Source organism: Musca domestica, unplaced genomic scaffold (genome assembly GCF_030504385.1).
Source record: "Musca domestica strain aabys unplaced genomic scaffold, Musca_domestica.polishedcontigs.V.1.1 7, whole genome shotgun sequence".
In the NCBI taxonomy this organism is placed as follows: Eukaryota; Metazoa; Arthropoda; class Insecta; order Diptera; family Muscidae; genus Musca; species Musca domestica.
The window spans coordinates 8,391,909-8,406,604 of NW_026712383.1; the positions used below are offsets into that span (position 1 = coordinate 8,391,909).

Here is a 14,696-nt window from a genome sequence, read left to right on the forward strand (position 1 = left end):
TTTTGCTAAAGAGAGAGAGACATTTTCTAATTAAAAATATTAATTTGACAGAATGTTGGCTTTAGAGAAACCATAAGTCCATTGTGGAGATAAATACAGCGTGAGATGAAAAAACAGCCACCAACTTCGGACTGCTGTCATATCTATGTCACTTGTCACTTGTCACTTCTTCCAGTGACAGCTCATTATATTGTTTACAAGCGTACAGAAGCACTTTTGTGAGAATTTTCCAGAAAAAAGTTATTCGTGATGTAATTCAAGCGTGATAGTGGATTTCTTTATATTTGGCTGGAAAACCACAAGTGGCTATCGTTAGAACACTAAACCATTTAAATGTGAATAAATCTTTTGTGTCTCGTACCATCGCTCGTTAATCTTGAAACTGGTAGCGTATCCCGACGTCAAGGAAGTGGACGGTAGAAAACAGCAACAGCAGCAGAAATGGTTCGAAAAGTAAAGAAGCGACTTGATCGAAACCTGCGTCGCAGTGGCCGAAAAATGGCTCGTGAGCTAAACATATCGCAATATTCCATTCGCAAAAATATTGACAAATGAGCTCTTTGTAAAGCCATTGAAATTCCAAAAATTGCAAGAACTTACACCACAACAGAAAGAAAATAGACTCAAAAGAGGTGAAGAGTTGCTTCGCTTGGCGAAAGTGGTGAACTGCCGAATTTGGTTTTCTCCGATGAGAAAACAGTCCTTGCCCAGCAGTTTGTAAACAAACAAAATGACAAACGGTTGGCCACCAGAACTCAAGCGCAGACCATGGGGATGTTGTGGGCCGCCATAACAGCCGATGGTCGCTCTCCGCTCGTATCAATTGACCGTGACATCAGAATAAATGCCGAATATTATGGCGAAAATACACCGGGGAAAATACGCAGAAGAACATTGGAGCAGCGTGTGACGGTTTCATTAGCCTTTTGAAGGCCAAAGGTGACCAATACGAACAAATCTAAACTTATTCTAAAATTGTATGGTATTTCCGACATTTTTTGCTTTCATTCAATAAAATTTTAAAAAAGTGTAAAAGTTATGGCGTTTGACTTTGTTGCAGTTTTTTTATCTCACCCTACTTTTAAAATATACAACCCTATTTTAAAAGTATGGGAGGCAACTAATTTTTTTGACTGCTTAAAAAGAGTGTCATTTCCAAATAATATGTATTGGTAATTTTTCCTAAGGAGACTTTGAACTAATAATAACGTCAACATATTTGTCTCCTCTTTCAATTTTACTTATGGCCAATAGCTTATGTCATAACTGTAACCGGCTTAAACTGTCTCTGAGAATAAAGATTATTTATGGCTATTGCCTGCCCTTGATTGCCCACATATGTTTTTCATAGCCTTTCCTTGAATATGAAGAAAAAAAGAAACGGAAGGAAGCCACCCAAATCGATTCGTAATCCTTTGATTACCTCAAGGATTCGAATATAACGAAGAAACAAAAATAAATGAATACGTCTAAAAATAGAAAAGTCATTTAACAAACACACTAAAGATACTCATATATAAAACCAGTAAGGAAAGCTCAAAAGTCGGGCGGGGCCGACTATATGATACCCTACACCACTATGCATATTTAGTAGAGCTCTCGTAAAAAGGTTTATACAGGGCATTTCAGAGCTCTATGAGATATTTGGTACAAAATCAAAATCTATCTAATTCTATCGTGCATTTTACGAACTATAGCTATCTCTGAACCGGGTTTCTCCTAATATTACGTATTAGCTTCTAGACTGGTGATTTGGGCTGATATTGACCATTTAGTGCACATTTAACACGAAATCGGATGAAGATATATATGAGAGCTATATCCAAATCTGAACCGATTTCGATAAAATTTAAAACAGCTATTCCTGTGCTCCATCTAATACCTGGTACCAAATATCACGGTTGTAGAGTGAATATTACGAATGTATGGGACTAAAACTCTAAATCGGATGAAACATATATATGGTTGCTATATCTATATCTGAATCGATTTTCACTAAATTTGGTATACTTGCTTCTAGGCTGAATTTGGTCGATTTGGACTTCTATTGGCCATTTGGTGCACAATTAACCCGAAATCGGATGAAGATATATATGGGAGCTATATCCAAATCTGAACCGATTTCGATAAAATTACAAACAGGTATTTCTGGGCTGTATCTTATATCTGGTACCAAATATCATTCTTGTGGAGTGCATATTACGAATGTGAGAGGCTTAAACACCAAATCGGATGAAAGATATATATGGGAGCTATAGCTATATCTGAACCGATTTTCTCCAAATTTGATATACTTGCTTCTAGGCCGAACTTGGTTCGGTGTGCCAAAATTCAGGTAATTTGGATTGATAGTGGATATTTGGTGCACATTTAACCCGAAATCGGATGAAGATATATATGGGAGCTATAGCTGTTTCTGAACCGATTTTCTCCAAATTTGTTATACTTGCTTTAAGGCTAATCTCGGTCACATGTGCCAAAATTCGGGCCATTTGGGCTGATATTGGCCATTTGGTGGTCAATTAACCCGAAATCGGATGAAGATATATATGGGAGCTATATCCAAATCTGAACCGATTTCGATAAAATTTAAAACAGCTATTTCTGTGCTCCATCTAATACCTGGTACCAAATATCACGGTTGTGGAGTGCATAATAGGAATGTGAGGGACTTAAAGATCAAATCGGATGAAAGATATATATGGGAGCTATAGCTATATCTGAACCGATTTTCAAATTTGATATACTTGCTTCTAGGCCGAACTTGGTTCGGTGTGCCAAAATTCAGGTAATTTGGACTGATAGTGGACATTTGGTGCACATTTAATCCTAAATCAGATGAAGATATATATGGGAGCTATATCTAAATTTGATCCGATTCTCACCAATTTCAATAGGGTTCGTCCTTGGGCCAAAAAAATATTATTTGGAAAATTTCATCTCAATCGGATAATAAATGCGACCTGCATTTTGTTCACAAGAATACATGGACAGACGGACGGACGGACGGACGGACAGACGGACTGACATGCATAAATCGACTCAGAAAGTGATTCTATGAAGGTTCTCAGAAGTAACTATGGGTCTATCTCGTTTCCTTCTCCATGTTACAAACAAATGCACAAAGACATAATACCCTTACCACTATGTGGTGTAGGGTATAAATATGGAAGCAGCAAATGGAGGATAAGACATAAAGTCCTAGGCGAGATAATATTTATTTTCTAACAACCCTTAGCTCCTGCAAAAACAAACTTTCCTTATTAAGAAAAATGTTTCATTGGGTAACATCCTTTCCCATAAACATCTATTGTCATAACCATACTGTCAAATAAATCCTTATTTAAGACTTAAGATCAAACTATGTAATTAATAACAATTTTCCCAGGCTAACAAAACATACAAAAAAAGACTTCAAATGCCCAGACAAACGTAAATAAAATACTTGGCTACCAAAGCAATTGCGTAAAGTGGAGATAGAAAATATTATTTTAATTTATCCATGTTTTCTAAGGAAAATAAAACGTTTAATACAAGAAGCAATAAAATTTCTATATGATACAATCTCCAGCTAAACAAGAGTTAGGTAGAGAAAGCACGCAGGGTACATAGCAGCCTTTCAAGACTAAATACGTCACCAAGCTATGCGGAAATCATGAAATCGGAAATGGATGAGGTTATTCTCGACCGCTTTATTGTCAGCCGAAATGAACAGTAGAGCTTCAGGTGCTTCCATTATGGGTATATATGATTTGATAAGGCCAAATCCGTTTTAGGACATTTGGAGTCGATCTACGGGTATCCGTCCGTCTGGCTTTCTGGTGCGCTCATTAACTCTCGATAGTAGTATCCGATTTGGTCCTAACTTGGTGCATCGTAATACTCGATCTAGTTCGGAGACAGACAATATCGGTTTAATCCTTTTGGTACCTCCTCCACAAAAAGTCAAAATTTTAACACACAAATAATTAACGACATAGAACAAAATTAAATCATTAAATTTTGGGCAAAGTTTGGAAATCCTAACAGTTCTATTAGTTCTAGGTCATGTGCGAAATGGGCAATGCCGACCCACTCCATCATGATTCATTTTTGGTTCGTAGGTGTGTGATAAAGCTGGGTTTTTGGAAATTCGTTCTAAAAGGGTAGTAAAAGTACTAAAATACACTAAAAACTGAATACTTTGTATTGGACAAACGGAATGAGCTTGAAAATGGGAGTATGAACCACTGATGGAGTCCAGGATATATGTACCATAGGGTTTTTTGGAAATTCGAACTTCAAGTTCTAAAATGGTACTTAACTTCCACAATGGTACAAATTAGTATAATGTGAACGGATAGAGTTAAAAATTTGGAATTTGGTATGAGAATCAAAGATGAAGGTGGTTTTGGAAATATGTTCTAAGGGTACGAACTGTACTCAATGGAACTGATTGTGGAACAGTTGGTTAAGGGTGGAATGATGAAGCTGCAATTTTTAAATTTTGTGCAGGGGTCCCTGTTGGTGGTAGGTTTAAAGGTAAAGAGGTGGTTTTGGAAATGTGTACTACAAGTTCACGAAAGGTATTAAATAGTACTATACTTGGTAAAATTTGGTATTGTGTGAAAAGATAGGGCCAAAATTACTGAATGGTACCATATTTGCTATTGGGTGAAGGAATAGGTTGAGGGGATGCAATTTGATATGCAGATTACTAAGGGTATATGTATTTGAGATTTAGCGGTGGATTAGAAGTGTTTCCAATATTTAAACGAAAAGTACTAAATGGTACTGAATTTTAGATTGGTCGAAGGGGTAGGCCTGGAATTCTTAAACTTGACATTCCGGTCGTTGTTGGTGTATGTGGTTAGAATATGGAGGTAGTTTTGTAAAGTGCTAAGTAGTACTCATTTTGGATTACTATTGGTGTCTAGAATGGAGAAATGTAGATTGTTTAGGAAACGTGTACTAAATGTTACAAAATTTGGCATTTGGTGAAGGGATAGAGCTCAAATTCTGAAATTTAAATCCTCAAATTTAATTTTGAGATCACTGTTGGTGTTTGTATTTAAAATATGTAGATTTTTCCAAAAAAAGTACTAAATTGAATTAAAATTGGCTCAAGCGACAAAACTGAAACCGCGAAATTGTATGTTGCGATAACTCTTTGTTTCTAGGATAAAGATATGGAAGGGTCTTGCAAATGAGTACTAAAATTATACGGAAGGTACTAAATGTTACTAAAATTGGTATTGTGTAAAGTGTTGGAGCTTAAAACCCGGAATTGTATATTGAGGTTCCTGTTGATATCTAGAAGTGAGATCTTGAGGTTGTTTAGAAATATATTCTATAATTACTCTAAAAGTACTAAATGGTACTTAATTGGCTATTGGGTGGCAAAGATTGAGCTCTGATTTCCAAAATAGATACTAAGGTATCTATTGGTATCTGGAAATGGTTTTGGTATCCATTCGAAAACTACTAAATATTACTGAATTTTGTATTGAGAAAAGGAATGGAGTGGAATCTCGTAATCTGATATGGCTGTCACTATTGGTATGTGTGGTTGAGAGAAGATTTGGCAATGGGGGAAATTAGAGAGCTGAAATTCTGATATTTTATGTTAAAGTCACTGTTGGTAATTGAGGTTGAGAACTCGTTTTGACACAATAATTGCTGGAAAATGTTGGAACATTGTTGGTTTGTAGAACGGAGAGATGTAGATATTTTAGGATATTCGTGCTAAATGTCACAGAATTTGGTATTGAGTTAAGGATGGAGATACAATTCTTAACTTTAATTTACATATGGAGATGTCGAAAATTTTTTGGACCGAAACATGTGATGTGGGTCCATTGCACAATGGCTTGGTAGACTTGGTAGACTCCTTGGTAGACTTTAAAAATAAAGATTTTGAAGACATTGTGGTGTAAAAGGTAAACATTCCCCCATAATTTTTTTAAGGAAAAAAATTAATTCTGTAAAAAAACCTTGAACGTCTAAAAATTTAGTACTAGATCTGCTATGAGTATGGTAGATATCGGTGCACTCCTTCTGGTACCTCCCTCTCAAAAGCTTACCATTTTTAGAGCTTCAAAATTTGGCAGAACAATTTGAATTGTGTCCAGGATTGTTGGCCCCCATTTAACGGTACCTTTAGATATTAGGTATTTTAAGGGTTTTAGTTAATTTTTTTTTACGGATTTGTCAAAAAATTTGCATTTGTAATTCGTAACGGGTTCCAGTCCGGTGGCGAAACATTACGCTTATAAGTCGGCAATTTCGTAATTCCCATGTAATATTCGGTATTTTGATGTCTTTCGCCACATTTCTTCATGGATTTTCGGAGGGTAGTAAAAAATGGTCCGGTCCGGTCTTTTTTTAATTGTTTTTTGTCTTTATTTGTCGGCCCCGAATTTCGAACTCATAAATTACGTTTTTATATTCGACGTGCAGACTCTGCCTCGATTCTACCCATTACTGGCAAATGAGGAAAATAAATTTCTTTCCTTTGTTATCTTTTAAGGAATGACTCATTGTTTTTAAAAACGGTTAAGGTAACAATGTATGATTAATATTATTATTACCAAAAGTATTTTAAGTATTTTTCTAAAATATCCATGTCATCTTCGATAATGCTTCCCAGCTGTATATAACGTTTAATGCTCACAAATGCAGTTCTTATAATTGACCTCAAATCTTCTTAGGGACCTTTAGCATCATTATACCCTCAGCCATATGGCTACAAAGGGTATATATCATTTAATACGGTCAAAACGTGCACAGTCGAAATAACGGTTTTAGACTCTAGGTCTCTTTGGACAAAATCCGTTTCATATTTGGAGTCGATCTAGCAGTGGCTGGTGCGCACGATAACTCTCGAAGGGAGTATCCGATTTGGTTCAAACTGGGTACATAGTAATATTTTTGTCAAACTTAGATCGAGTTCGGAGATGGGCAAAGGTCGAAATTTTCAAAAAATATATTTCCTGCACAGAAAGAGAAAGGATGATCCGATTTTGGCTTCACTTTGCAAATCCTACTATTTGCGTCAGTGCTATGTCAGGTGCGAATATGGACAATATCGGTCCACTCCATCAGGTACCTCCCCCACAAGGGGTAAAAATTATAACTTTTATAAAATGTGATGCAAGTATCTGAACGTGCTAAAATTTCACACATCCCAATATTTTTATAAACCCAAGATCTGGTATTAAGATGGAATATATCGGTCCACTCCTTCTGGTACCTCCCCCACAAAATGTCGAAATTTTGAAGAACCATGTAGCTCATAAAACTCCAAATTAACATCCGATTCCATTTAGACTTGGCACATCTTAATATTTCTATCAACACAAGATCTGTTATAAAGATAGATTGAACCATATCTACTGGTACCTCCCTCATACATGGGGTTCATGATTTTGAAGTAACAAAAGCTCAAAAAAAGCGAAATAAACATCCAACTATCTGCAAATTTCACACACACAAACATTTTTGCTAACACAAGATCTGTTGTGAAGTTGATATATATCTGCGAACCCCTTCTGGCACCTCACCTACAAAATGTCACAATTTTTAATAATTTTATTTGTCATAACCTTCGAAGCAATTTAGCAATTCTTTACTACTTGCTATTCCCAAAAATTTCTCTCAATAAGAAGCCTGATATAAATATGAAATTTATCGGAATTTATAATTTCGCATAAAATTGGACATAAATATCCCTTTTTTTGTAATTTTGCCCAATATTTTGGTCAATATTTTTTTATTAGTTTAAGATGAAGTATAAAAATTGAATATTTGGGTAGACTCTATCTGGTACATCAGGCACATTTTAACAATTTCTAAAAATTATTACATATCTCATATAAAGTGAAGGAGTAAGTCGATGTAATCCATACCAGGAAAGTCGCAATAATTATATCGTATTTTTGGGTTCTATACGTAATGGACAATATTGGCCCATTCCTTCGGAACCTGCTCCATAAAGGGTCAAACGTTGGAATAATCGTAACCATAGCCAAAATATATTTGAATAATCGAACATAGAATGAGGGTATATATATGTCGGCAATGTCGACTGATACTTTTTAACTTGTTTATTTATTTATTTAAAAAAATCTTAAAACGTACATTTGATATTCAGTAATATTGAAACTCCATTTAATTCCCCACTTACCTCACTATCATTGCTGTGCAATATAAGCCGATATCCGGGCAATAAATTCTTCTCCTTATTTACATCATCCAATGCCAGTTTTGCTGCTGGCATACACGCCTGACCACCCTGCCATCCTCCTTTGCCTGCTATGGGAAAGATACCACCTATGTGTAAATCATCCAGGCTACCACCGTCGGTTGAGGCGATTTGATTGAAAATCAAAGGGAAAAATAAAAATATCCAAAATGTTAAAACACCATCACATGTCATATCCTGCAAAGAAAAAAAGGAAAAATCGAAGAGAATTAGTGTTGGTTAAAACAAATATTTTACGAAAATGGAAAAATAAATGAATACATTTTTTTGTACAGCAAAAATGTTGCAGGTGAGAAAAACAAAAAAAAAAAAAAAAAAAAGAGTTTGTACTGCATGGGAATTAAGAGAGTAATTTGATTAAATGGACATCGTTTCCTGAAAAAGAGAAACAAATCAGCTACAAAAAGCAATCAGCATTTTTACATTGGGGCATCAAATTGCTAAAGCTGTGCTTTACGGGAAAGAATTCAAAATTTAATGTTCATTTTATATTTTGATATTTAGAAAAATAATTATTTAAATATATCAGAACAGACTAGAAAGGACACATATGGGTTATATTGATTCCCATCAAAGACAATTACCACAATAAAAGCTTCTTATGAAAACGTACCCAAATATTTTCTTACTTTCAAAATAAATTGGTTTCCTTTCCTTTAATTTTCTTTTTAAATAAAACAAATAATGTTTTTAGGTAAACTCTAAAATTTTATATTTCTGTCTTTACCATTTTTCATTGAAGTACGAAGCAACCCCATCATTTTTTACCTTCTCTTTCTCTATTTAAAACCTTAAATCAATAAAATCCTACTTGAATAAATTCCTCTATTCCTTTAGGCCATTTAATGAAGAGTGGAAACATCTCAGCCGGAACACCAATATAAACAAAAATAACAAACAAAAATTATTCGAACATTAATTAAGCTTAAACAAATAATTGGCAAAAATATTGTAGATGTAAACAAAACAAGAACAAAAACAACAACGAAATATACCAACAATATTGTGATGGGAAGACCTATAAATATAAACCAAAAATTCTGTAAAGGGAAGTGGAAATACAGAATGTTGGATTTTAATTAGATAGGTAATTAAAAGAAAATAATGATGGAAATAAATAGAAAGCAACTATGAAGTTGGGAAAGTAAACCTTTTGTAAATAGTAATAAATAACAAGTAAAAAAGCAGTATGTTCGGCCGGGCCGAACTTTGAATTTAAAAAAATATTCAAAAAAAAAAATCCACCAAAAATTCTGCTAAAATCTTTAAAATACCTAATACCGGAAGATGTCGATATATGGGGAGATATACAATATTGTGGACCTATATAGACAAAGCTCTGTCTAGGGTAAAATATTCACAAAGAATACGCTGTGTAGAAATTCAGACAATTCCATTGAAAAATGTGGCTAAAAATATTAAAATACCGAATATCAGGGGCTATCATTATATGTGGGATATATAGGCCTATATGTGTGGGCACATATAGGCAATTCTCTTTCAGGGGGTAAAGTACTCACAAATAACACCTTGTGTAGAATTCCATTGAAAAATGTGGCTAAAATCATCAAAATACCGAATATTGGGGGGTAACATTATACTGGGGTTATATCGTAGACCTATATAGATATTTCTCTTTCAGGGGATAAAGTGCTCACAAAGAACTCCTTGTGTAGAATTTCAGACAATTCCGTTGAAAAATGTGTCTAAAATCATCAAAATACCGAATATCGGGGGTACCGTTATATGGGGGCTATACGATATCGTGGTCCGATATAGCCCATCTTCCAACTTGACCTGCATGCAGACAAAAGACAGATCTGTGCAAAATTTTAGCTTCATATCTTAATTCGTTTTGACTGTAGCGTGATTACAATAGACAGACAAACGGACGGACAGGGCTAAATAGTCTTTCTTGGGTCTAAAATGTTTATTTCGATGAGTTACAAGCGGAATGACGAACTTAATATACCCTCCATACTATGTATGGTGGAGGGTATAAAAATGTTTATTTCGATGAGCTACAAGCGGAATGACGAACTTAATATACCCTCCATACTATGTATGGTGGAGGGTATAAAAGTGAGGCTTATGCGCTACACAAGGAAGGAAAGATGAGACAGTGTTTTTTACAATAAATTGTCAATGTGTGCCAAAATGTAATTTTTGACTGATTTATTGTAAATTTAGCCCTGTCGACCCTACTTGTAATAACCAATATCACGAGTTATTTTTTTTGGAACTGGAAACTGAAACTATTTTTCCAAATATATTTCACTAGAAAATGTCCCCATCTTCGCTAACAAAATTTAGAAATTATCCTTAATGACTTTTACTGATTAGAACATCTCAATTGACCAAAAGGCAGATCGTAACCTTCCGTTGGTATTCTGAACTATTTAGGTATTTGGTTCTATGTGAACACACTATCATCGTCAAATTACTGATATGAGCAACATAATGACCATACCATGATAAAACCCTTCCAACCTTGTAGGATGGTACAGCTACCTTAAATCTCTATGCATGAAAAATAAATTTCACTGCATTAGTCATTGAAATTTTCTGAAATGTATGAACCAATTTTCTTTATACAAATTTCATATGTAAGATTACGCCTATACCAAGGTTTATATGTTTAGGCGGTGTCTGTATTGATTTATGTTACAGCCATTTTATTGCATCCATTTCGAACATGTATGTGGAAAATATTCCATTGAGAGACAGACTGATTCAATGCCAAGGCAAAACAGCAACCAAAAATTCCTACCCATGGTGGTTTTTAGAAATTTGAACTATTTGTGTACTAAGAGTAATAGGCACTATAAGTGTACTAAATGTACTCAAAATTGAATCATTTATATTCGTCAACGATAGAATTCTCAAAGATAGAATTCTGAAATTTTGAATGAGGTTTGTTGAATGGGTGTTGTACAGATGTAGTTTTTCCTTAATGGAAATTCCTATTTTCCTTTTAGTAAACTTATGGTACTAATAGTATTAAGATGCATGATTTTGATACCATTTGATATTCTATGAACAAATAGAGCTAAAATCTTGACAACTATATATACATAGATAGATAGGTGAACCTTGCGTTAGAAATTAATGTTCTCTGGACTTCGTAATGCGATGTTGTTTCTAAGTTAGTCTTGTAGATTATTTTGTTCTTAAAACATGCGGTGTAATAATGTTATAATATTTTTGCAAAAACTTAAAAAATATCTCACCGACATACGCAAAGAATAACCCCAATGCAAATTTTTAAATTTCTTGGTCTTATCGATAACACTTTTGTATCATTTAGTACGTTTGCCATTGAAATTAGAAATCCATAACTCACTCCAGTCCTTATCGATCAATAATAATTTTGCTCCATTCAGATATGTTCGTAGCTTTAAAGTAATAAGTTGTGGGTATTATGATCCCACAATTACTATAATGAAATTCGTACTGTATGTGATATCGTGTTTAAAATCAATTTTTAAAAAACCCGCCTTATTTCATCCAAAATTAACCTCAACCAAAATTTCACAGCATCATACTACGAGTTGCTCTTGTTGATGGTTCGATAACAATGTTGCACCATTTAGAACTTTTAGTATTTCTATTTTACCCAAAATTTTAATTTTTAGCACTAACGAATTAACAATTTCGTACATTTTAGAACACTTTAGCGCTTTAGACTTAGAACATTTTAGCCTTAAAGTAGGAATTTTACTAACACAACTTTTTACAAAAGGATTCCTAGACTTTACTAAACTCCTAAATTTTAATGATTATTTCATATAAATGTTATAAAATGTCGTACCTTTTAGTACTTTTCGTTCAATTGATATATGGATTTCCAAAATTTCAGAGATTTCCAAAAATGCAGAGAATCCAACACTTTGCAGGAAGATGAACTAGGGTTCACGCAAAATGAAAACACAAACATTTTTGTACTGTCTAGTACTTTTTCTAACTTTAAAGTACGAATTAAAAAAAAAAAAAAACACCTTGTCACATCCCTTCTCAATAATAATCACCCTCATGCTAAGCTCTTTCAATCGCTCAGTACAAAGGTCAAAAAATCCATATTATATCGCCCATCCATACTAGGACTGTCCTTCGTATAAAACTCCAAAGCCTTAGATATTTTCGATCGTTTGATAACAGTGCCGCACCATTTGCATTAAGTATTATTTTTAACTTTTGTCGTTCCAGAACCACATTTAAGTGAGTTTATGTATTTACTTTTACATTTACATTACTTTTTAGAACATATTTCTACACATTTTGCAGTTAAGGAATAATTAACATCAGCAGTGATCCTATGATAGATTTAAGAACTAGTACTCTTCTCCATCACACTGAGTACATTCTGGTCGCTTCTAGTACCAAAAATACCTACACCTCAATATTGCCTTAAACGCATAATTTGAAAATTCCACCTCTAAAAAATAGAATTTCATTTTAAAATCACATATATTTAAGCACGAATGTCAGCCTCGTGATTTTGGAATTTTTTTTTAAAACACCGCCTTAACGACATACCTACCCATCAACAGCTAGCTGCATGCCGTGAACTATTCTTCTGGGTGTTGATGAGCCAATCAATTTCTTTATTAAGAAATATGGTTCTCCTAACGTATTTGATTTTATTTTTAATAATCAGCATTGTCCATGTTCCAAATTGAAAATATGTGTCACTAACTATTGTGTAGGGTACTTAATACTCAATTCGCACTCATCCTTTAATTGTTATATTGGCTCCCAATTTGCATATCAACTGAGCAAACAATTTGTCATATTTCATGTTTGTTATTAATTACCTCCTCTGTCTATAACAATGATAATGGAACATTGTTACCAAAGGTAGAAATTATAAAATAATAATGGAAAAATAATAAATGCTGTAGCTATAATGAATCAATAATATTTACATAAATTTACAACATGCCAAGTGATTTGTTAGATATCCATTAAAACTACGTATGAAAAAGGTCATATAAAACTTGGTATTAGGGGAAGGAATGAAATTTGCAATGTGGGTTTCGATGTGTGCAGGATACACGAGCAAAGGTTTGTGAAGTGCACCAAAGGCACTAAAATTTACTAAATTGGGCACCAATTGGAATTATGTGAACGGATAAAGAATTAATTTGTACTAAATATGGCATACAATGAAGGAATAGAACTGGAACATGTTTTGAATAAATGCAAAAAATGACGGAAATAGTATCAAATTTTAGAAATTGGTCACATTTGGCACGAATTATGGTCTTCAAACGGCCAATGAAACCGTCACAAGCTGCCAGAATGTTGCTCTGCGGTATTTTGGCCCATTCCCGGCGATGCGCTTGCTTGAGGTGGTCGACACTTTGGTATTTTTTAATGCCAACCTTGCCTTCCAAAACACTCCACCAACGTCCAACGGATTGGTATCCGGAGATTTTGGTGGCCAATGAAGCGAGGAACCTTATTTTGTAAACATTCTTGGGTGGCGCCTGATGAATGTGATGGTGCTGAGTCCTGTTGGAATGTCCAAGTTTGTTTGGGTGCCTGAGGCTTTAATACACCCTCCAGAATATTTTCGCGACAATATTCGGCATTTATTCGGATGCCACGGTCGATTAATACGAGCGGAGAGCGACCATCGGGTGTTATGGCGGCCCACACCATCACCATGGCTGGCGCTTGAGTTCTGGTGGCCAACCGAAGGTGCACATTTTCAGCTGAACTTTTTGGCAAGTAAACACGATCATTTAGCTTTAGCTCTTTTGAGTCTATTTTCATTCTGTTGCGGTGTAAGTTCTTGCACTTTTTGGAATTTCCATGGCTTTACTCCGAGCTCATTTTGCAGTAATTGCTGAATGGAATTTTGCGATATGTTCACTTCACGAGGCATTTTCGGCCACTGCGTCTCGGGTTTCGATCAAGTCGCATCTTTATTTTTCTAAACATTTCTGCTGATTTTGCTGTTTTCTTCCGTCCATCTCCTTGACGTCGGGCTACGTTGCCAGTATCACGATAACGAGCGATGGTACGAGATACAAACGATTTATTCACATTTAAATGCTGGAGTGCTCTAACCATAGCCACTTGTGGTTTTCCAGCCAAATATAAAGAAATCCCACTATCACGCTTGAATTCCATCACGAATAACTTTTCTTCTAGAAAATTCTCATCAAAATGCTTTCGTAAGTTTTTAAACAATATAATGAGTTGTCACTGGAATAATTTTAACAGCTGTCGGACGAGTAGCTTAGAAATGACAGCAGTCTGAGTTTGTTGCAGTTTTTTCATCTCACCCTGTATATGGGAGCTATATCCCATTCTGAACCGGTCTCTATAAAATTTTAAGGAGGTACTTTCGAGCAGTATCTGTTGTTCGGTACCAATTATAATTCTTGTGGAATGCATATTTCGCATGTGAGGGACTAAAAACCTCACATCGGATGTAACATATACA

At 34.7% G+C, this 14,696-nt stretch overlaps 1 protein-coding gene across 1 annotated transcript in view; it reads right to left on the reverse strand.

Annotated features, from left to right (window-relative positions):
• The window catches only part of LOC101888652 (gamma-aminobutyric acid type B receptor subunit 1), a 313,388-nt gene that overhangs the window by 179,966 nt on the left and 118,726 nt on the right, over positions 1 to 14,696 (reverse strand). The window contains exon 3 of the mRNA XM_059130223.1: positions 8,165 to 8,419. Within this exon, the coding sequence (XP_058986206.1) occupies positions 8,165 to 8,416 (252 nt within the window). The 5' untranslated portion in view covers positions 8,417 to 8,419. The remainder of the gene's footprint in view (positions 1 to 8,164; positions 8,420 to 14,696) is intronic.